The 25,125-nt window shown below is 36.9% G+C and overlaps 1 protein-coding gene across 4 annotated transcripts in view; it reads left to right on the top strand.

The window, feature by feature from the left end:
* Nucleotides 1–3,807: 3,807 nt before the first annotated feature.
* Nucleotides 3,808–25,125, top strand: part of ARID4A (AT-rich interaction domain 4A) — a 57,223-nt gene continuing 35,905 nt past the window's right edge. The window contains exons 1-10 of one of the 4 annotated variants that reach the window (XM_058162975.1): nucleotides 3,808–4,133; nucleotides 5,363–5,485; nucleotides 5,702–5,769; nucleotides 7,219–7,329; nucleotides 8,636–8,701; nucleotides 9,927–10,017; nucleotides 16,220–16,299; nucleotides 16,386–16,480; nucleotides 17,790–17,922; nucleotides 23,097–23,176. In XM_058162975.1, the coding sequence (XP_058018958.1) occupies nucleotides 5,764–5,769; nucleotides 7,219–7,329; nucleotides 8,636–8,701; nucleotides 9,927–10,017; nucleotides 16,220–16,299; nucleotides 16,386–16,480; nucleotides 17,790–17,922; nucleotides 23,097–23,176 (662 nt within the window). In that variant the 5' untranslated portion in view covers nucleotides 3,808–4,133; nucleotides 5,363–5,485; nucleotides 5,702–5,763. Of the gene's footprint in view, nucleotides 4,134–5,362; nucleotides 5,486–5,520; nucleotides 5,619–5,701; nucleotides 5,770–7,218; nucleotides 7,330–8,635; nucleotides 8,702–9,926; nucleotides 10,018–16,219; nucleotides 16,300–16,385; nucleotides 16,481–17,789; nucleotides 17,923–23,096; nucleotides 23,177–25,125 lie in introns of all 4 variants that reach the window. The other 3 variants (XM_058162974.1, XM_058162972.1, XM_058162973.1) reach the window with 3 other exon arrangements.

The following is a 25,125-nucleotide window of genomic DNA, read 5'->3' as shown; positions in this document are numbered from 1 at the left end:
GGCAAATTATACTCATGTATAATTTGATGATTATACAATTATATCTTGATGAACGTATCTTTTCTTTTATGTACACTGAGAGCATATGCACCAAGACAAATTCCTTGTGTGTCCAATCACACTTGGCCAATAAAAATTCTATTCTATTCTATTCTAGTTTGAAGAGCAGTGCATCAATCAGGCAAAATTCAAAGACTGATCATCTGAAAAAGTTATGGGTACATATGCTAGCAAAATGGCTGTGAGATGCCATTAATGCGTTATGTAAAGACAACACAGGAAAAAAATGAAAGCCAACAGCATGCATTTACTTCCCCTGGGTTCTTCTATTGGTTTTGAGATCATGAATACTAGTAAAACAGTTTGACTTACTATAAATTTAGCAGACACCTTGTCTTTACTATTATCCAGACGTATTGAAAGGATAATACTTAGAATGGTACTGTGTGAAATATATAAACAGTTACAGATCAAAGTGTTTGCTATCCATAATCTGCCTATCATGCACATAGATGAGGAAACCGTGATTTGCCGAAGACAGGATAAGCAGAACAGGACTGGGTAACAAGGATTGCAAGCATCCCTGTGGTCCGTGACTAATTTTATTCATTTTCTTTGCCTTATTGCTCCCGACTGAGAACTAGTAAGAGTAAAGCTCTAGTCTTAACTGCTTGCAGGAACATCATCAAAGTTTTTATTAGCCACTTCCACAACATGAACTAAATAATCAAATGTATTCATAGTCAAAGATTTGAAAGATCTATCAAACATTTTCATACATATCCTAGGCTATAAGGATACAACCTATGATTTCAAAGTACTTATTTTAGGGCCTATAAGTAGATGAAATGCATCAAGTAATACAATTGTTTCATTACAAGTTACAATTACCATGATTCCAAAAATATTTGGCATACTTAAAAGAGAAAGTCATCCAACAAGACATCTCAGTCATAAAAGTCATTGTAATGTATCATTGGGTGAAGTCTTTGGAAGCAAATAATTTAAATATACTTAAGAATTTGTTTCTGAAATTGGATGCTAAGTGTCAAAGAGCTGTAAAACAATGTATTATGTCCTACTTTTTTTCCTCATCAAATCAGCGTATTTATTTATAACATAGTATTTTATATAAGGTAAATAACTATGGAAAGACAAAATAGAACACTAATCCAGCACTTCCATTAACAGGACATCTCTGCCATCAAATTGGGTGGATAAATACTGTTATTTAGTCGAATTTAAAGGAAAAATATCACAAATTTCAGGATTTCATAGTGAAATATCCCAGAATCAAATTATGGTTCTATCCATGGATGGATAATCCTTTTGTGGCTTTGGGCTTAAAACAATTGGGAAAGTGGCAGCACTGTTTAGGGAAGAATAGTGGGAAATTGGCTATGATTGTATCATGCAGGCATGATCAAGGTTTATATTTGAATTTATTGGGTACGGCAAGTGTCTTTTTCCTTCTGGCTTGTCCCTCAACAGTTTGTCACTTTGTCAGTATTATGGTACTTTTTTTGCTGATTCTTTGATATCTCCTATTGGGAACATCACACCAAGAAAGACACTTCCTTGTGGTTCCGTCAACAATTAAAAGATTAATATAAGGGTGTCAAACTGATGGCCCACTGGCCAGATGCATCACATGCAAGCCATGCCCACCCCAGCTCCACGAAAAACATTGCAAAACATTATATGATGGCAACATGATGCTGTGAGTCTGACACCTATGATATAACTGATAAATAGGAGGTTGCTGTGCAATTGACCTATGGAAGGGAGTAGTAAGATTAGCAACAACAGCCACCCAAATATTCTGGCCCACAGTTAAATGCTGTACTGTTCTGCATTTTCTGCCCAGATTCTGTAGTTTCCACTGGTAGCTGCAATTTTCTGAGGCAGAAGCAGACATGAAGAGCAGGATCAGGCAACCTATTGCACCCTATTATATACATTTTGGTCTGCAATTTCTGCAGGCTGTGTTGCATGGGGCTGCTGGGAGTAGATGGCCAGCATATCTGTATTCTGTGTACTCTCTCTAACCGGCATGGCTGCCTTACTTTGGATAAGGCTTCCTCATCAATGATTTTATTTGAATTTATGTTGATTTTCAATATTTTTAGATAATGGGCACATGTGACTACAACTAATGAATGAAGCAGAATCATACTGACTTACAAATAGTCCTCACTTAACTCATTTTACAATCATTTAAAATTACCAGAATGGGCGCTTTATGGCTCTGCTTTAAAACTTGATAATGCACTTCTGGCTTTTGTAAACTGTTGGGCCCCTGGGCAGTCACATGACACTATTTCAGGAGTCAGTTTTATGACTTCTCAGGGCATTCCTCAGTCATGTGTCCATAATTCGTTATGGGTTTTTTACCTGGTTCTAGAAGTGCTTTTTTGATTCCCCCCTCCCCAAAAAGCCCATTCAAATGAATGGGTGTCTTTAATGACCACGGTATTACTTCCTCCGGTGAGTGTCTCAGTTTATCACTATAACATCTTAATGACTAATTCTGGGGTCACTTAACAGTCAAAAGGCAATGTCTACCCTTAATACATCCGATGAATCAAGGTTCCATCACCAAAGCTTAGATAAATGCATCAGATATTAGTTGCAACTGCTAGCCATAAAGCCCTCACCAGCTGTGAAGACACCACCAGCATCCCGCCCAAAAGCGATAGAAAAGCTGAGAAGAAACACCCATTTATTACAATGGACTTTCAGTGCCTCCACCGTGGTAGACTCCGCAGTGGTCCGATGACTTGCACAGGAGAGGGTCTTCTTCGAACCCGAAGGACCAACCAGGATTCCACGAAAGTCGACCACCTTCAAAAGGCACTCGGGAGAACTTCCCACCGAAGGGAGCAGCACAAACTCCGCCTACCTCCCAACGGCGCTTGCGCCAATCCGGACGTCATACTCCGCTTCCACTTGGGTGCTCCGCCCCCGCCTCCACCCCCGTAATACTGTCCGTGGCCTACGAACCACTTTCCTCTGTAACGGTCGTCACAATCTTTGCTTCCTCTCTCGTTGCTGCCATCGCGGAAGTCGGCTGTTTTCCGCCTAAAGGCGAAATTCCCAGGGCCTCCTTTACTGAAGGTCACCGTGCCGAGGCTTCGTGGCCGCAGAGCTAGGCAGCTTCTACGCAGCAGTCTTGCCTTCTTTTTCCGGCTCCCTCCCTTCCCCTCAGGTTTAAGACGTGACTGAGCGGCGCATAAAATGGCGCCGGCGAAGACGACGGTAAAGGAAAATAAACCCCCCCGGCCAAAAACGCATGCGCATCAGGAGTGCGGTGCTTTCGTTCGTCACCGCTGTTCCCTAGTTTCACCCCTCCCCTTTCCGTTTTCACGAAAAACCAACAAACCAATCAAGTTCCAATCCCCCTCCTTATTTTCGTCGCAGCTTCCGGCCCCGCCGGGCTTCCACCAATCCAGGCATCCGGGGCTTCCCATCCGGATGTTTTTTTTAAAAAAAACTCGCTTATTTCCAATCAGGCAAAGGAACGAGGGAGAGACCGGTGGAAGCTTTGACTTCACTCCCTTTTAAAGTCCGGGCTTCCAACAAGGCTTGGCTGCTCTACGATTTAAGCCAATAAGAAGTCGCTTCCCCTTTCGCTCTCTCTTTAAAAAAAAAGCTTGCCCGTTAGCCCAATCGTCTTCTCAGAGAAGCCCTTCCGCAGTCCAATGAAAGGCGGGAGGCACGCCAAGCACCCAATGAGAGAAGGGCATGGCCCCCTCCAGCGTCAAGCGTGCGGAGGGGGGCGCGCGAGGGGAGGAGCCAATGAGAGGCCGCGCAGCGCCCCTACTGCTCAACAGCTTGTTATTCGGGTGGTGAGAGCAGCGCTGGGCTAAAAGAGTGACACTCGGTCCGTCACTGAGTGGGAGCCGCCGAGTCCGGGCTGCCGAGGGGGCGGAGAAGAAGAGAAGGCGGAGCAAGGCGGGACAGCCCCTATTGCTGCTGCCGCTACTGCTGTCGTCGTTGTCGCCCTCCTCCTCCTCCTCTTTGGCCGCTGCTGTCGCGGCTTGTTCCTGGTGGGGGTCGGACGGTGCCTTCGGCCGGGCTGTCCGCGCTCTACGCCGGGCGAGGGGACCTGCCGCCGTGGACTGCACTCAGCAGTGAGTTTGAGAGGGGTTTGCAAGCGGTGGGGGGGGAGGGGACCGGGAGTGAAGCCGTGGAGTTGAGAGGGGGCCGGGCCGGGAACCCGTCCTCAGTCCGGGGGCGGCCAAGGAGACGGGCTGGCAATTACTCGGGGAAGGGAAGGGAAAGAGAAGATCGGGATGCAATCCTCTTCCTCGGCTTGGAAGGTTGGCTGAAGGCGGGGGGGGGGGGTTCGGGGTCAACCGCGAGGGAGGGGTGGTGAAATTGTGTGTGGGGGGGGGCGTGATTTATGCTTTTTGCCCTTTTTGGGAATAAGCTAGTCCGGTCTTTCTCTTTCCTCACTTAGAAGATGGTCCGGGTGGGATGTTGCTTCTCCCCGCTGCCTCCTCCTCTGACCACATACCCAGGCTGGCCTCGCTTGGTTGTGGGGGGCTGCCTTGGCTTTCTTTGCCGGTTTCGTTCCCTCCACCTTCGCCAGTCGTATTATAGCCTTCCTCTTCTGTCTCAGTTTTACTCACCTACTTAGCCCTCCTTCCACTCCTTCTTCTTTCACTCGGGCCCTCTTCTCACCCCACCGTTTACAGTCAGAAAGTGGGATGGGTGGCTTCCATGAGTTGTTTTGGGGGGCAGGAGAGGCCTCTAGGGTGAACTGAAGGAGTTGTTGGTTGGGATCCTGTTGTACAGGATGCTGAGTTTTTGTGGTTCGAGGAAGAGACCAGGGTTTGTGGGATGGGGGAACATTTCCTTCTGTGGTGAGAACAGAACAAAGTAAAAACAAATGTATTGTAATGGAGGAAGAGATGTACTTTTTTGAAAATGGCACCTGAAAGAGTCCAGACCACTAGACAACACCATATGGGGAACTGCTGGGAAAGGCCTTGAATCATTTGAGGGAGGCTGCTGCTACCAGAAAGGAATAACTTTTTAAAGTGCTTAAATTATTATCACACATTGAGAGAAGGCAGTACTTTGAGAGACTGCTGCAGTCCCATGTAAACGTGATAATAACTCCCACTCCATATATACTTTTGACTAAATATGATTAGAAATAGTTTGAAAGTCTACCTGTATCAGTAGACTGGCCTGTGACCTTAATCTTTATTTGCATAGCTAATATCTTGGTTTCAGATTCAGACATTGACAATGACAGGTGCAATATGTGTAATTTTTCACCCATTACCTGAGAAATCTCTCCCGTATTATTTATATTTTGCATGTATATGGAGTTCCTTTATTTTCCTAACAGGTTGCAAAGAAAGAGGGAGCAACAGTGATGATTGATACAAAGGAAGTGGAGATGAGCAAGAGGAAACTAAGGCTGAATGTAGTACCATCCATTCCTCTTCTAACAGAACTGAAAAAGACCTATGTAATTCTTTACAGCCCTTTTTTCTTATTTTTCAGATGCAAGCTATGCTGACATGACTATTCTAGACTTTTAGAGATTGCTATTTATAGCACCAAAAGTCAGTGCTTTTAATGACTGACAACAGTTTTCATAGGTGATTCTCTTATTCAGAGGTCATTGATCTTTCTTTAAAGTTGATGAATCTGATAACAGTAATCTTTTCCCCTTTGCTTCCAGATTTTCTTCAACTGTGGTACACAAAACGCTTTGAGCTGGAATCCCTCAAATAACCTTCAAATATGAAGGTAAATCTCCATGTCTGTTTTGGAGTGTGTGAAAGCTTTCCATGTCTTACCTGTTCCTCTTTATTTGCTACTTGAGGATGTAACATTTTGCTTAATTTAAAACGAAAGCATGAAAAGGATGTCATTGTATTCCATACACATCCTGAGTTACTGTGGTATCACTGAGCTGTCAAAACTTGTAAAATCAGGTAGTAGACTCTTTCATATTGGACATCAGCGTCTTTTCTCTGAAGTTTGTTCTCAGAAATTAGTAGATAAGTTGTACCTGGGAAAATGGGTCCTAAAACCTGGAGGACAAAGCCTTCATTCCCCTTGTAAGATAAAAAATAATTAAAGGAAATGTTTGCATTTGACTAAAGCAATTAGAATTTAAAAATGCAGAAATATGTTGGACTTCGGTTCATTTCACTTGTTTTTCTGTATTTCTGCATTCATCTTTGAAATGTACAAATTTTGCTATATTTACAAATTACACAGTAATAAAATAAGTAGCAGGGCTGAACTTTTTATCATGTATTAAGTTGTGTAGCAGTCTGTCTCACATGACTGAGCAGCTTACAATATTAAAATTCTGTTTTTATTGATACAATACAAAAATAACCAAATAACAAAAACAATGAAAAGTCTTTTTTTTTTAAAAAAAAGGCTGGTCACCAAGAGAACACAATTATTTTCACTAAGATTACAGTCAGTCTGCAGGCTCCACACCATATTTACGTGATCCACTGGCAAAATTACAAAACCATGTCTTCAGTTCTTTCCAGAATGCCAAACAGTGTCAAAGCCAATCTGCTATACAGTATATTATTTGCTTATAGAAGTAGAAAAATAATTTCTACAGTATGTTGAAAATATACTTTTCCTATTGTGTTGGAGAGAGGAGTAAGACACTGTTTATGCTCATAATTGACAATTTTTTGTTGTTTTTTCTGATGTTACTTGTCTATTTTGACTGATATAGGTGTGGAATTGATATCATTCAACATATACAGTTCAAGAAGACAGATGTATAGGTTTTCCTAAAGTGAAAATAGTATTCAGTATTTAAGATTTCTGGCAGAACATTTGTTAGTGTGGTATAAATGTTACTATGTTGTTTAAGAGTATGCCATTCATTCATTACACATTATGTTTTAATGACTTCCATCCTGACTGTAGGATCAAGCCTGCAGTCCAGTGCAAAGTTACTTAGTCTTAAAAGTGGAACTTTCTTTTGTGTGAGCTACTATACTAGCATCTTTAACATTATTACAAATTATGACATAGGTAGTACTGTGTGCTTTGTTTGGGAGATATAAACATATGTTTTTAAAAAGAAAATGTAAGCCTTTTGATATGCTCTGTTACTTATGACAAAGCTGGAGTAGCAGTCCTGAAATCTGAGAAGCATATCTAAACTCTTCTGTCAGTTCAGCTTTGTTTTTATTGATTTTTCCACTTTTTCTTCAGGCAGCAGATGAGCCTGCCTACCTAACAGTGGGGACTGATGTCAGTGCCAAATATCGAGGTGCTTTCTGTGAGGCAAAAATTAAGACAGTGAAAAGACTAGTGAAAGTTAAGGTAAGAAGAAATGCTAACAAGAGTTTAAAGACCATTAAGGAACATTCTAATCTTCCTTGTGCAAATTCTGGCAATAAATCTGTCTAGATCTGTTTTGTCTAGTTTAACTGCCAATAGTTTTTCATGGCAGCCAGGTTTTCACAGTATAATTTTCCCTGAGAAACTATTAACCAAACATACAAAGAATATGCCCTCCTTATAATTATTGACCTAAGGAAGACCCTCCATGCAGATACAGGTTTACCAAGATGCAGGATAGCTCATTACATTTCTGTTGCATGAATTGTCACTTTCTTCCGATACCTCAGTTAATAAGTTGCATGTACAAAATTTGAGAATTGAATTTCCTCATACAGCTTTTTCTGACTGAATTAGACTGAAGCTGCTATTGATATTTAATATTAGTTTGTTACAAAGAACTAGAAAACTTTGTAAAACTGATATGTTACCTTGAAATTATAGATGTATTTCCCTATGTATTATAAATTTACAAACATTGTGCAGATTCAGAATTTCTAGTTCGTTAATGTGTATAATTGATGCCATCTGCAATTTTTCTCTAAAGAATGAAAGGCCAGTTTTATTTGTTCAGTCATTTCATAGGAAAGAATATCTGAATTAATAGTCCACTTGTATTAAATATGAGTTTTTTAATGATGGTCTGCTAAAGTGTCACCTGATTTAGATTAATTTTAGATTAAAATTTTATGCTCATATTCCTTTAAACCAGCCTCGTTGAATTCACTAACATTACTTTTGATAGAGGCTTATAGTTTGCTCTGTTAGTTTGGCAAACAATTTGTGGAATATAGTTGAACTTGACAAATTTAGTTAAGAATGTAACTTGCTTTCTCACTTATTTGATAGGCATTCTGATAAGAGTAAAGTGTTTTTTTCACATTTGATAGTTTGGCAAACTTATATACAATCTACTCAAACTGCTCAAGCTCCAATGTTACATTAAAGTTTATTTTGTACAAAGGTTGAAATACACTGTAAGACACTTTTATTTGTAAGGAAATTCTAAGTTGCACACCAGTAAAGATGGGGAGAGTCTGGTTTTTCTCTTTCCATAGTAAACTGCATTTCTTAGATAGACCTATGTGCCTGAAATCTCCTGTTGAAAAAGATGAAATTATTTTCACTAACTTTAGCCTGCAATGATGGTCATTTCTTCTTTCTTCATTGGGAATGTCTTGTGACCAGATTTCTGTTTTAGGCTGGGTTTTAGCAAGTTTAAATTATGCATATATTTTTAAAATATTGTACAAATATAATTCTTTGAAATTTCTTTCAAAATAATTAGGTGATCTTAAAACAAGATAATTCAACACAATTGGTGCAAGATGATCAGGTGAAAGGACCTTTGAGGGTATGTGTATAACACTTTCTTCAGTTATACTGATAAGATTTTAAAAATTATATAGGATGACTGAAATAAAACTGTAGTTACTGATTTGGTATTGGCTCTCCAAGAAACATGCATATGTTTTTCATTCAGATGTTGTAAAAGAGAGTTCACTAACTATTTTAGTAACAGGAAAGGAATTGCCAATAGAAGAGAACATCATTAAAAATATTAGAATTTATTTAGATCCACATATTCATGTAACAATTTCATTCAGGAGACAATTTCTAAATTCAATAGTATAGTTTCAGTTTTGATAGTATATATACACAGCTATATTGAAATCAAAAGTTTTAAATTCAGCTGACATTCTTTGGACTGAGGATTAGGCTTGTTATTTTATAATGCTTTACTGTTGCTTTCTACTGATCTAATTTTACTGCTGGGAGTCAATTTGAAAGTGCTGTGAGAAAATTAACTCACTAGACTGATTCAAGTGGTAGATGCAAGATTAATTTGCCCATACTGCTTCTACTAGTACATGAGAGTAGAGAGGGTAAGATGATTGAACCTATACATTAATAAACTTGATAATACCCTAGATGTATTGTCCAGAATATATCAGTTCTTTAGCCTTGACTAAATGGGAAGAGACGAGGACAGATGCTGATGGAGCTTTCTTGACTATTTTAAGCAGTGTGTAGTTCTGCCAGATTGAAAAGTGTGATTTGAGATTAAAGTTTTAATCTAAAGAAATTGTCATTAAACATTTGGGCAGCACTTGTGAGTGTTGAGGCAGAAGCTATCCACCATTTCAGTATATTCCTTGTCAGTTGTAAGGCTGTTTGCTGTACCTGTTGCCTTTAGTTAGGTTTTCTTTATATTTAATCTTAGTTCCATTTGTTTCACTGTGCTCCTTAGCATAGCACAGGTTATTAATGTTTCTTTCTCCAAGTTTTAAAATTATATCCATTTTTAAAAAATCTAGCTGCTTTTGATACATTTTCAGCATATTTCTTGGATAAATAAGGGGAAAGTATACAGCTTTGTTTCACTTCTTTGCTAACCTGGAGCCAGTCTGTTTTGCCATGTTCTGTTTGGCTGTGCTTCCTGTCCTGTCCTGTATATAGTTTTCACATGAAGAAAATAGTGTTCTTAGAATTCCCACTTGGCTAGTGAAATACCTTACTGATGTAAATAAAAAAATCTGCAATAGTACATTAAATATAAATAAACATCATCATTTTAGGCTGGTGCAGTTGTTGAAACCAAGATGCCTGATGGAACCTTTCAAGAAGCTATCATCAGTAAATTGACAGATGCAAGCTGGTATACTGTGGGTAAGTATTATTTTAGGTTTTTTTTATTGCTAAAGACTAATTTTCTTGCACCAAGATATATTTGAATTCCTTTCCATATTGCACATCTTATTTTCTCATGAACAGTTGCCTAGTTTTTATGTTTACTCAGAGACATTCTCTGTGAAAAGAAAATGGTCAAATATGGTGCAGTAATATATTTAAGAAAAAGGACTTTGGGTTTGTTTAAAGCATTTAATTTCAGGAGAATAAGTGGTGCTATCTTAACATGCTTTGGACGAAAGAGGCAAGACTCAAATCTTTCATTAGATTTGAAAGCTCCAACCTCAGTTACATTAAATAAGAATGTATAACACCTACTTTTACTGGTGGTCATGGAATGTTGAAGAAAAATCTGAAGTATTTTTGGGGGGAACTTTTTCTGGGAATGAACTGGTGGTTTTCTGGAAGATAATTCTATATTGGGAATAGTCTGAAGGAGAAATGGTATGATAGGTTTTATATGGGTCTACTGTTAATATTGCATTAAACTCCATTGATTAACCTCATACATTAAAATTACTTTCTGAATCTAATAAACCTATTATTTAAAACATCTTTAATATGCACAAAATATTTATAATGGACATAGTGATTCTATCAAGTTCTTCTACCAGCTTTCTAAATGCGATCAGAGTTCTTGTGCTATCATTTAGGCCATTTGTAAATAAACTTAGCAGCATAAAAAAGTTGAAAACATAAAGGAATAGTTTCAATATTTTTCCATGCAAAAGTGTTCATCTTTTTTTCAATTTTTCAAAAATATTATATATTCCTTGGAAGATTTTGTTTGTGAAATAAAAGAAAATAATATTAAATTTTAGTGTTACTAAAATAGAACCTGTTACATTTTTATGTAGCGATATGATAATGTGAAACACTGATAAATTTCAGGCAAAACATGCAAACATTAAAAAAACCTTTTATTAATGTTTTTTTTTGGTCTTTTTTATATTGATACACTAGAATCAAAGGAAGTGATACATTTGGTTATGAGTTTCAGTAACTGTATATTTCTAGACATTTCAAATAACGCATCGATCTTCTGATACACAAGAATTGCTTTCACAATTGATTGTTGAATATATGAAGTTTTGATATCTTTGGCTTCATAGTACTGCCCCCCTGAAATTATTTCAGAAGCTAAAATAGCATTTACTTTAAATATTAATAAAATTATGGAAATCAGCATTGTACGGGTAATTTACATGGAAAACTTTCTTGATGTTTTTAATAATATGAATAGAGCAATCACTGAGTCACAAACCTGTTTGGAGAAAATTCACAATCCAATCTTTTCTAGTAATAGTTTTATCTTAGGCATGTTTCCAAGATGTTTTTCTTATCTCACTGAAAAGAAAATTATTCTGAATTTAATATATACCCACTCTTTACAAAAACAGAAATAAGATTGATAAAATTAATCTGACATTAATACATCTTCAGTAATTCTAGCAGGAACTTCCCATTTTAACAGCACAGTACATTGACTAGGGGAGGGGAGACTGATATGCTTTCAAGTAGATAATTCCCCACCACCACCGATAGCATGATCAATAGTTGACATTTTAGTAGGAAACACTGTGATAAATGGGGCAGTGATATGGCTGATTGTTAGATAGCTTTAATTGTATGAAGGCCCTGTGACCATTGCTGACTATAGACCATTTTATAGGCAAATAGCATGACAAAATTTTAATGAGTTTTTGGTTAGCTTTCAAGTTAAATACTGCTTTTGTTCTAAACCCATGTAACTATCTGCCAGCAAGTTGTAGAACAGTTTTCCTATTCTAGGAACACTTGATATGTAATTTGCATCTTTCCCTTCGTTTCCTACATACTTAGTGAACTTTGTATTTTAACTGATATTGATTCCTGGAAAAATGCAACAAACATTTTAAAACTGTTTAATGCAAGTGTCATGGATGGCACTATGGAAATACTCAAATTTAGCCTTTTTGATTGTACAAGTAAAAAGTTAAAATGGGCTTTCAGGTGAAAACTTGAATTTGTAAAATTTGTTGTACGGTAGCAGTGAGGCCCCCCTCTTGATTGTGGTTTGTCATATTTGTAATGATATTTGCTCCTTACATCCCTGTAGCTAAATGCTACGTATCTTTTTTGCTCAAGGGAGCAGTAATTAAAGTTGCTCACAACCAATTGGTGGAATTTTGCTATTAAGCCAATGAGCCCAGGGGGTGGGAGGCAGGCAAGGGATATGTTGTAATGTCTTGATTCAATCAAGCAACATACTGAAGGCCAGCAATAAACGAGTGGGTAGTATGTCATGCTAAAAGCTAGGCCTCTTCACCTTTTTCTGCTAATTTCTACATGCTTCTTTATTTCTCCTTTTATTATTACTGTATTTATGATCCTCTTTTTCTTCACTTGCACTATTACTTCTTTCTTCTACTCTATATTAATCTTTCTTTCACTTTGCTGTAAAATTTCTCATAGCAGATATTGTTACCGGGATTTAAGAGACTAATTAAAAAAGATGTATAAAGAATCCTATTTAAAGATAAGCCACTCTGAGCTCTGTAGAATTTACTCCATGGATTATGTACATGGGATTGTATTTTGAGGCAAGGAGAATAGATTATATGAAGATAGCAATTTAGTCTGTGAATATAGGTGCATAAAAACAATGTGGATCAGTACATTCATGTTCATTATTGGATGCAGCTTACATTTGAACTTCACAACATTACCAAAAAACCTCCACATGAAGATTTGAACATTTGTCTTCCAATAATGACATGGTTTTCTTGGACTACATAATTCTATATGTTTAGTATATGTATATAGTGCTTACTATTATTTTAGCATATATGGAATTGCAACTCTAAAAAGATGACAGAATTGACAAAAGCACGAACTTGTATTGCCAGACAAAATAATTTTCTTTCTGTGTGATATTTTACAACCTGATTGCAATACTGTAATTCTAATCAGAATACAGCCTTAATTGCATTTGTAGTAAATGGGTTTTTTTGCAAGAGAAACATGGATTCATGGTATCTTACCTCACAGTATTAGGCTATCTTTGGTAGTTGGTGTCTTGGTTTAAGGTGATTGAGTAGATCATTAAGTTCAGTGTCCAGTCTAAGCTTGCCACCTATTATACTTCACAGCATTTCTTCAGAGGTGAAATAAACTTGAGATCTGCCTGGAACTTTCTGTAAGAACATGACTGGAGTCTTTAATAATGAGAGGTGGGCAAGTATTGAATAGAGAGGTGCTTCATCTCTTGTAGGCACAAAGAACTTTTCTTCCTATCAGTAAAGCGGCCACATATTTTACAAGCTAGTGTAGTTACTTCAGAACCTATTAAAGTGGTACCTTGGTACTCATCGTTAATTGGTTCCAGAAGGTGCAGTGAATACCAAAAACGAGTACCAGACAAATGTTTCCCATCAGGCATAATGTAGTGAGTCACAAGGCAATCGACATTGACAAGTTCTAGCTGTGTGTTGAGTACCAAACAAATGATGAGAACTGGGACAAAACATTCACACTAAAATGCACTGAGTACCAAATTTGATGAGTTTCAAAGCAGTTGAGTACCAAGATATCATTGAATTGTTGACTCCTTATGTGTGTACATGCGCAGTTACTTGTATTGTTGACAATCCCAGAACTGTTGACTGTACCTATGCACATTTATAGTTGGGAACAGCTTTTGATATAGCCATGTGAGCTTTAAAAGTAGGTGCATTTTGCTTATGCATATTATGAAACTTCTTTTTAAATGTTTGGCATGGCTCAATTAATAAAAATGTAATGCCTGGAAAGAAAAGGATCAGTTGTTTCTAGTTCTTCTCTATATTTTATTCTCCAGTGCTTCACACTGTGCTTTTACTTTGAATACTTATCTACTGGTAGTTACTTACATAGTTACTTACTGACTAGGCTGCCCAGTTCAAACTGTGACTCTGGACAGCATACAGCAGTAGTGGTTTTCACTTATCTTCGCTACTGGTTCGGAACTGTGAGCATTCACATGTGCACGCTCGTTTTGTTCACACGTGGGTCTTCTGCGCATGCGCAGGGCATCTGTGATGACATCTGGGCAGGTGGGCGGAGCCTCCCATTGCCTCCACTACCAGTTCGACTGAACCGGGGTGAACCGGTAGAAACCCACCACTGGCATACAATAAATGCAGACAATTTGAGCTATCATAGGTCTTGAAACATTTGTGCAGTAATTGTGAAATATCAAAGCCACATTATTAAACTTACATATTTTAATTTAAATATATTTATTGCTAAGAAACTACAAATGTTTGTATGGGCACTATAACATTGTAAGATAGCAAAACAGGAGTACACTGGTCAGATAGTTCTGGTTTCTGGTATCCTTATTTTAATAGTTTCTTGATAGTATGTTTTTTAAGAACAGCTATATTATTGAAAAAGGGCATGCTCAGGATGACTTTAATTAAAGAGATTTAAAACAGTAAGGAATATTTAGCTGAAAATAAGTAGAATTTGATGTATTTTAGAAAACATTTGTTTCCTCTTTTCCAGTGTGCTTATGCCTGTTCATTGGAAGGTGTTATTATGTAACTTTGACGAATTTATGACCAACAGTTTATTCTAGAAGGTAGCAATAAAAGGAAGGCTCTGTGGAACTAATCATAAATATATTAACCCCCTTTCAGATTTTTGGGTTCTAGTATATCTTTGACACTGAATATTAGCAGTGCTTCCTGTGGGTCATACATATGTTAAGGGAGGGTTTGTAGAAAAAAATATCCTTAAAGCTTGGTATTTGTGCCATTTATTTCATAAAGTCATCGAATTTATGATACACCTGTATGAAAGAGTAATTGTCCTTGCTCCCATTTCCAAAAGTTCAGACAACTCATTTAGAGAGATAGAAGAGCATTTTCCCTGTTTATGAATGGCTAAGTTAAAGTCCGGACCTAAATCCCATAGACATTTTAATTATAAAAAAACTGAACTAAACAGTTTATGTTAAGAAAGTATTATGTGTTATTTAGTTGGAGTTGCTTAGTTGAGGAATGGGCCAAAGCTCTTGCACAGCGCTAGAAGAGCTTGATCATGAGCTACAAGAATGTTTGATTTCAGTTATTGCATGTAAAAGTGATGCAGCCATTTATTAAATCTAAAAGAATAATTTTTCACACTGGAGCTTATATGTTGGAAGTCTACCTTTATGAAACAATTAAAGCTCTAGATTTATTTATGGTTTTTTTTTTTGAACAACTAAGAACATTCAGTGGCATATATGTGCAAAAATTAAAAAGGGAAATGAGCAAATAGTTCTTTACTGTATATACCAGAAAGATACAGTTTGAATTCTGTTCACTTTTCCATTAAACAATGGGGATTAGGATTGTATCATTTATATTCCACTTTTCTAAAAATCAGCAAAATGTAGCAGCACTGTTCATCAGGATGAGAAGAACATATAGAAAATGCTCATCACTGCATGTATGCAAGGTTACATATTTATCTTGTTAGTTTTACTATTATCTGCCTCAACCGAGTGTCCTGTGTTGTTTTAATGATACTGTGAAACATCTGATTTAGGAAGGCTGCTCTTTGTTACTCAAACTTTCACAGAGGGTATGTAAATGTATTACAGAATATGATCAGGATTAGAATAATAGCTCTTGAAAAACAGATGTCTTCAATTTTGATTCCATAATTCCAAGCCAATGTGGAAATAAAAGTCCACACATGTCTGATGCATTATTTGGTTATTTGCTCTCTCTCCCTCCATCTCTCTCTATAGCACTTATGTATTGTACTACTTGTTGGCTGAGCAAAAATTTAATATGGATGTGTGTTACCCATATTTGACTGTTCATGGTCACAAACAGTAAGCCAAGACACAGTTCAACATCATAAAAATAGTTTATTCTGTAGAAAATAAATAATTTCCCCAAATGTTGCAGTAAAATCAAGCAGATGAAGACTGCGCCCTGAGTAGGAGAGATAAAGCTGTGAAAGAGCAGGATACACAGGCAATATCTTTCTTTTAAAGAGAAAGATTATGATTGAGGGTGCTTTTGCTTACAGAAGTCTTACATCTTACACACTTCGATGGTGTGTGTTCTAATTGTTCCATGTATATTGAAAGAACACTTGAAACAAAGACTCCAGTTGGAAAATACTTTACTATTTAATTAACAATAGTTCTGGCTTTGTTTAGTTTTTGATGACGGTGATGAGAGGACATTGAGACGGACCTCACTGTGTTTGAAAGGGGAGAGGCACTTTGCTGAAAGTGAGGTAGGATTTTACAGTTGTTTTTTAAAATGCTGTTTCACTTTTTATTGGGAAATCAGCAAACTGTCTTTTCTAATTTCCTACCTTAGACACTTGACCAACTGCCACTAACAAATCCAGAGCACTTTGGAACACCTGTAATTGGAAAGAAATCTAACAGAGGAAGAAGGTCGTCTCTTCCTGTGTGAGTAACTTTTACAATGCCATATATTTGTAATAGTTTCTTTTCTTTTTTTTGCCTGGGATGAGATAAAGTAATTGGTACATGTCTTATACAAATGTACTTGAGAATTTGGGGAATTGAACTTTATGTTTTTGCACAGTCTACTGGTCTACTTTTTATTGTCATTATATCTGTCAAGTAAAGGAGGAGGGTCAAGTCGGTGCAAACAATAAGGCTACTTGTTTAAAATGTGCCTAATGATTATAGAACTAGTTGATAATACTTTGGACTCAGATGAGGAAGTTGCAGCCCTAGGCCAGTTGTTTACAATCGGTAGAACAGTTCCTGAGGTGGTAAAGAAAGAGGGAGTTCAATGTCTTTTTTGGACAAGTATAGTGGCAGAAGCATGCAGAACCCATGTCCTAAACAACAGGAGATGTCTTCCTGGGTTTATTACAGATTTAGTTATCTATGCTAGAATAATTTAGGAATGCATTTCTAGGCCCTTGTTCTGTGAAAGACTTTAAAATGTGATGGAGGACAAAAGTGATCAGAGGGCAAGATTTCCTATAAATACTGCTATTCAGTGTCTGGTAATACAGGAATTATGCAAAAAATGTTGCATTTATATAGCATGTATTATATATGCAATTGTGATTTTAGCTTTCCTTAGAGCAGGTCTGTTTATTATTTCTTTATGCATGTTCCTAATCTGTATATTCCATTGTTTTAAAAAGGAGATAAACTTAAACAATGAACAGTTTGGGTAGGTAGACATATTCCTGAATATAGCAATAGGGCAGCCTTTAAATACTCCAGATCGGTATTTCTCTATCTAAGCAACTTTGAGATGTGTGAACTTCAACTCTGAGAATTCCCTGGCAAGCATTCTAGCTGGAGAATTCTGGGAATTGAAATTTGCTCTAAATTAAAACCTCATACCTCAACATATGGGTAGAAGCACATAAATCCAGTGATTCTCATTTCTTATCTCAGTATTTCCTTAAACATTTGTAAAAGATCTCTAAGATGTTTTTTCAAAAGGCAACTGGACTTTCTTGGTTTTTTTCCTTGCCTTTTGAAAAAGCACATTTGGGATAATCATGACCTGGATGATTGAGAATCTCCATAGACATTTGTAGATTAGCATCAGAATGTCTACTGATGCTACTTTTAAACGTTCTAGTATTTGCTGAATTGTTTCCCACAAATTTCCAAGAACCTCTGTCATATTGAACTCAAAATTCAATAGCTACAACGAAGTTAGTCTCCTTTCAAGTATTACTTCACATTCTGACAGTATAAATTTTTATATGCCTAATTCTTTTAGCAATGAAGATGAAAAAGAGGAAGAAACTAGTGAAGAGGAAGAGGAAGATAAGAGACGTCTTAATGACGAATTGCTTGGTAAAATTGTCAGTGTAGTATCCAGTACTGAAAAAGGAGAATGGTATCCAGCTTTGGTAAGTAAGAATTTAAAAGTCTTTAGAATGACATCAAAATGATATTTCACCCCAAATTCATGAAATTTGCATCTTGGGAGCACAATGTTTCACTTTTAAGTTTGTACTTTTCTTTATAGCAAAAAAGCTATTTGTGTAATTTATAGAGAAGCTTTATAGCAATAATAATATATTTTCATGTCAGCTGCCTCAAGAGTATATAAATTTTTTTTACTCCTAGTTTTCATTTGAAAATACATATAAAGATATTTTAAATATATTCTATAGAAATATATATTCTACTAATGATATTGGACTGGCAGCGAAGAGACCCAGATTTAAATCTTTGCCATAGAAGCTCACTGGATGACTCTGGACCACCACTGTTTTGCGTTCCAATCTACCTCACAGGGTTACTGTAGCTAAAATGCAAGGATGGAACTCTGCGATTCTTTTTTGACCTCTTGCATAGAAAAACAGGAGAGAAATCTAACAAAAAATGGTAGTATTCTACAGAAATCAGTTCTGTACTTCTGATTTATATGCTGTCCATTCTGTTTATATAGTATAGTAAAGCATCCCTATCATCAGTATTAAAACAGGAGTCACGTGTGAGATGGGCAGCCATATAAATCCAATAAATGAGTGAGTGAGTTGAATGTGTGACAGATATAAAATACCAAATAAAGTTGCAATGATAGGCCTAAATAAATATGTAAATATAGCAGGAAGTAGTGTTTCAAGTCTATAGCAATTTAATTTATTCAAATTTGTTATAGCTCCCCAACTCTAGTGGGTAGTATATAAAACCAAAAAAATCCATAAAAACAAATAAAAGTACACATGCAACCCAAACTAAAACTATGTTAAAAAGAATGCAATAAAACGAAATAGCCATCTCCCAAATACACATTGAAGAAAGGGCAAAGCTGCCACACCAGGTAAATCTGTACAAAGCATTCCTGGTCACAACTGCCACAATTAAAGCAATAGCTACAGGTACAGAAGGGCCCTTGGGTTGTTCGCCAATCTCAGTTGGGGAGCTCTATTAAAAACCAATAATGGTAACATCTCCAACTCCACAGGTCCAGACAGCCACTGTCACTCAGTCACTGTCACTGTTTGTTAAGATTGAGCCAAAGTTTGTTTCACCTCATCCAGATCCAAACAGCCTCCAGACACTGGATTGATATATTAATAGCTTCACCTCTGCAGACCAGGATTGAAATGCAAAGCTAGATATTATCAGTATATTGATAATACTGAACTGGCAACTGACCTCTCCCAGTGGCTCATGTAGATCAGTATTTCTCAACTTTGGCAACTTTAAGATGTTTCATGTAGATCAGTATTTCTCAACCTTGGCAACTTTAAGATGTTTCAAATTCAACTCATAGAGTTTCTCAGTCAAGTGTTGAAGGCCAACACTTAAAATTGCAATCTTAAAGTTGCCAAGGTTGAGGAATACTTATTGGAGGTGTCTAGTGTACAACCGCAATTAAGAATGACCTTGAGAGATAAGAAATATTTCCTTTGGTGGAGCTCCCAAAGGCTTAATGCTCAGAGGAGGAAATGAGAAAGAATCCACTGCAATTGAATGAGCTGTTAAAAGTGGTGGTTTTATTTTTATTTTGTATGGTGTAATGAAATGCAGCATAAAATTCACAGAAACAAAATTTAAAATGTGTATCAAAATATAAAACACCAGAGTAAATTATTCTACAAACACACAGTATGAGTCATGAAGAAAATTATGAATAAAATTAAATCGGGAACCTTTTGAGGGGACATTCCATTGCAATATATGATGTAAAGTTTGTGGGATGTCCTACAGTCACAGTTAAGGATTATCAATCAGCCTCCATTTATATTTCCAGTATTGGCACCTGCCACGGATCTGGTTGTGCGCTATCCAGATTTTCCTTGGGAGGTCAATGTCGAAGGGGCATTGTACTGAATCAGACAGTAAATTAAACAGATCTAGGTTAGAAGTTGCCCACTCCTAAAACAATGTAGACTAGCCTCCTCATGGTGCACCCTGGGCAATGTGACTCTGTCATGGCTAAATAGTCTATACATTCTGCCTGGTGGACTTCACCAGGATCTCCCAGCAGGAAGCAGCAGCATGAATATATATATAAAAAAGGGTGAGATTAGTATGTTCAGGCTTGCAAGATTCTCTTCATGAAGCTTTACAATAAAGTAGAATTAGCTCATCTAGTTGTATTTCCTATCTGGCTTACATCCCCAACAGAAGAGGCTCTGGATGGGATCTATTCCCTCACCTCACCCCCCATGAGCATCAACTAGAACCAATCACTGAGGAAGGGTATGAGCCAATGAAGCAGAGTGCTACTCCTAAACCCCTGAAGCTAGTCCCAGAAGGATAGTGGTTAACAGTGTCAAAAGCTGTTGAGAGGTCAAGGAGAACTAGGATTGATGTCCCACCCTCTTTCAAAAGTAATGAACAAGCACAACCAGTGCTTTCTGCATATTGTTCCCTGGTTTGAAACCATACTGAAATGGGGTCCAACAATGACCTCTTGAGGAAGGGACATACTACCCTGTTTTCCCCCAAATAAGACATCCCCTGATAATAAGCCCAGTCGGGCTTTTAAGCGCATGGCAATAAAGCCAAGCACTTATTTTAGGGTTCAAAAAAAATATAAGACAGGGCCTTATTTTTAGGGAAACACGGTATTGGTGGGACCATTCCCACTCAAATAGGCTGAAATCACCTGATGAAGCCAACCTGTGGTCACCTCTCAGGCTGCTTTAATAATCTAGGAGGAGCAAGGATCTAACAAATAAGGGGCTGAGCTAACAGACAGAGGATGTGTCTACTTCTTTGGGTGCAACTCAAAGAATAAGATTCATCCAGATAACAGCACAAAACTCTGCCTGAGCAACTTGACTAGCAACTCTGACTTGCCTAGTCAAGGTTAATAAAATCTTAATGATTTTATCTGCTCTGCCAGATTAATTGATTATTCCTTACCTAGGTCCTGCAGATGATTCTGTGATCCATCTATCACCAATAGATGGACCAACAGCAGCTACTATAAGGGCAAAGAAATAGTGATATTTTGCAGACCTTATATCTATAATGTATATTTGTACTCGTATTCAGTTGGATTCACTCTTTGTCTTTCTCCAGAGACTCCCCAGTTTTTGTTTCTGGTGTTTCACCTAGTGGAGCTTTTCAGAAAACCAGGGAGCATCCCAGGATTGGTTTACAGAGAGAGTTTGTATAGGAACAATATGGCCCAGTCACAAGCCTATGATAGGCTATAGCCAAGGCCTCAGCTGAACTGCCTGAAAGGTGTTCAAGATAATCCCCAACCTCCCTCTGGAAGCCAACACGGTTCATCAGTCATCTAAGGAGGGTCAACCTAACTTGTCCCTTCTCCCTCCGAAAGTAGGTAGACCCAGAATGTTAGAGGGCAACCAGAGAGAGTTATGTTCATGGCAATCAACTAATGATAATTATAACAAAACTAATGATAACAAAAGGAAATTCAATGGTGAAAAAAGTAAGGTTCTACATTTAGGCAAGAAAAATAAAATGCACAGGTACAGTATATGTGGTACCTTGCTCAATAGTAGTAACTGTGAGAAGGGAACTTGGAGTCCTAGTGGACAACCATTTAAATATGAGCCAGCAGTGTGCAGCAGCTGTCAAAAAAGCCAACACAGTTCTAGGCTGCATAAACAGAGGGATAGAATCAAGATCACATGAAGTGTTAATACCACTTTATAAAGCATGAATGGGTTATATGGGAATAAACCGTCTTGTAAATAGCTTGACCTTGCACCAGGTAAAGCATTACATAATATTATGAGCTTCTCAGATTGGAGTCAGACAATAGTCAGCCTCTATTGAAGCTGTTGAAGATGTGGAATAACGTGGAAGCCGCAAGAAATATAACTCAATAGCCGTGTTGCTGCATTCTGAACCAGTTGCAATTTTTGGACTGCCTTCAAAAGCCATTCTATGAAGAGGTCATTGAATAGTCTATTATTGAGATTATCAGTAAATGTGTCATCAATTTTGGATCTGTTTCTTTTAGTAGGGATGTTAAATAATAGGCACATGTTGGGATAGTTCCTAAGAAGTTATGCGGAATCTTCCCAATATTATTTTCTAGCAGGCTGAATATAGAACACTGGATCCTGGCAGATCATTTTAAAAATCAGTCTGTTCCAATGATTTTGCAAACAAGGTCCATGTTACTGTTTCTATTATGATAATAGAGAACTTATCAAGAAAAAAGGAGTGATAATTGGTTGGATAGAGGTTTTAACGACACTTAAAAGCCAAGCAGATGAGAAATTTAATATTTATTTTTTATTTCTTTTATTTGCTGCTTTCTTGCACAAGCAAATCCAAGAACCTTATTTTGCTTTGTGAGGAGGCACACATCAAATACAATCAAAGCAATGGAATAGGTAGATAATTATTGCTTAAAAGGATGAATCCAAGTGGTATTTTCCTCAAAGAATTATACAATCTCCTCACAATACAACTCAAATGATATTAAGGTGCTGGTCACTGAAGACTGCTTTATAAAGCTCCCATAGATGTTTCTACCTATGCAATAAGGTAGGAAATCTGTAGCTGCTTCTCCTTTGCAAATGCCATGGCAAACTCAGTTCCTATAATAAATTTGGTGGTCTGAATGACTCATTTTAATGCCTACTTTTGCATAATACTATTTACTTATTTACTTTTTCTGTCTTAATCAAATGAGAAATTTCTTCAAGATTAAATATTTGAGATGTGTTAATGGCAAAAATAAGCCTGAGAACTATTTCAGTTTAACTGCATTATTGTTAAAATATTACATGCTTAATTTTTACCTCCATATTACTAAACTTTTTGTGTGTATCTTCAATTAGACCAAAATGGTGTATCATATCACAAAATTTTCAAACCAAGATACCTCAAATATCTGCTAATTTAAACAATGTATACAAAATCCAGGACCCATTACAATTCTTTTGTGTAATTGAAATTATCTTCCTTCATAGTGATTACTTAAGATTGTATTTTTTTCCAGATAATTAAGTGTTCCACCTGGGAGATGCCATAACATAGTTGGAACTTACATAGTTGAAATTTACATAAGATATTTTTTAAAACTAATGGAAGATGGAAAGCTGCTCAATCTAATGTGTTTTATTTAAAACCCCAGGTCTTGTCCCCCAGCTGCAGCGATGACATTTTAGTGAAAAAGGACCAGTGTTTAGTTCGTTCTTTTGCAGATTCCAAATTGTGAGTAAATTTTAGACAACATTCCTATATATAGTGGTGAGAATTTGTGTGTGTGTCTATATGTATGTGTACGTGTACATATGTGTATCTGTGTATATGTATATATACATATATGTAAATATTGATAGATTGTATATTATAAATATTATATAATATAAATATATACTGATTTTTAACTTTTAAAGCAGAAACCAGGAAGAAGCAACTTAAAAGTATTTAATAGGGAACTATTTATTTATTTTACTTCATTTGAGATTATCCTGCGGCAAGTACAACTATTTTGGAAGTCTTAATTATTGGTAACAATTAACAATTACATGCTATGTGTAAAATTACAAAGCATGATTCAGAAGAAGGGCCACTGTAATAATTCATTTTTCTTTTCCATTCCACTAGTGCAGGGGTCTGCAAATTTGGCTCTTTTAAGACTTGTGAACTTCAACTCCCAGAGTTTCTCAGCCAGCTTTGCTTAAAAGAGCCAAGTTTGCAGACCCCTGCACTAGTGCATCTTATCTTGCAGTCCAACTGACATTTAAGTCAAAATATAGCTCTAGATAAACCTTGATGGAACCTACATTTTTTGCAGTCTGGAAGTATAGCATATGCTTCAGATTAATCTAGCAGAAATACCAGACGTATACAATAGATATCCATACATTTGAACATAGCTTGTTATTGACAAAACTTTCACATGACGGTCTCTTACAGTTTTTAACCACTTTTACAATCAGCATATGCATCAACAATTTTATCAAGTGAGTTTTTATAGAATTGGAATTCAAACTTTTGGATATTGGCTTAATCAAAACCACCAGTAAATCTATAGTAAAATCGGAATAGTAAAATCGGAATTTGAACCCAAATCCAAATCCATGTTTTGTTGTCTGTTCTTTTAGGGCCTGACCTAATGTTGTCTTACAAGAAAGGCAAGCCAAACTAGTAAAATTTAAAGCTATTTATTTTAAAATATTTGGATGACTGTCCATATTTAAACAACTCTGCTCACAGCAAAAAAAACATGTCTAGTTTAATAAAAAGAAGGACTAGGGAAGACATGATAGCTGTGTTCCAATATCTCAGGGGTTGCCACAAAGAAGAGGGAGTCGGGCTGTTCTCCAAAGCACCTGAGGGTAGAACAAGAAGCAATGGGTGGAAACTGATCAAAGAAAGAAGCAACTTAGAACTAAGGAGAAATTTCCTGACAATTAGAACAATTAAGTGGAACGACTTGCCTGCAGAAGTTGTGAATGCTCCAACACTGGAAATTTTTAAGAAAATGTTGGATAACCATCTGACTGAGATGGTTTAGGATTTCCTGCCTGGGCAGGGGGTTGGACTAGAAGGCCTCCAAGGTCCCTTCCAACTCTGTTGTTATGTTATGTTATATAAAAACTAAAGAAAAAAATGTTGCCTCAATCAACAACTCTCTTTAGACTCCACCACTCTATCTCTGTGCTTGGGTAACGAGCCAGATTTTAGTGGCCTTTCAGAAGACCAAGAGATGGGGGATTTCTGGATTGCTGTGGGGAATATATTATATAAAGTAGGGACAATCATGGAAAGCAATAACATTGCTTTAGTTATGTATTAGTTAGCTTGTACCTTACAAGGTATGGTTAACAACATCAGATAAATAATGGCTAAATATGAACAAACAAGATCAGGAGAGTACATGATTCCCATGAAAGAGGAAAATAGGTTCAAACGCCATTGTGGAAAATGTCCCTTGGGTGCCATGTAAGGTGAATGTGGCCATCTCTACACTCATTCATCATCAGCCCTGGTGATCAATAAATTTCATTAATTTATTTGTTTTTAAACATTTTCTATGTTGCTGCAGTTGAAATCTCAACTTCTGTAGAAAGGGTACAAGTTTATACATGGTTAAAAAAAGTAAGCTCTAAAAAGGTACAAAAGTAAAAATGACCCAAAGAAAATAAAGATAAACG

Source organism: Ahaetulla prasina, chromosome 1, assembly GCF_028640845.1.
Source record: "Ahaetulla prasina isolate Xishuangbanna chromosome 1, ASM2864084v1, whole genome shotgun sequence".
NCBI classification, from domain to species: Eukaryota; Metazoa; Chordata; class Lepidosauria; order Squamata; family Colubridae; genus Ahaetulla; species Ahaetulla prasina.
This window is presented reverse-complemented; position numbering and strand designations above follow the sequence as displayed.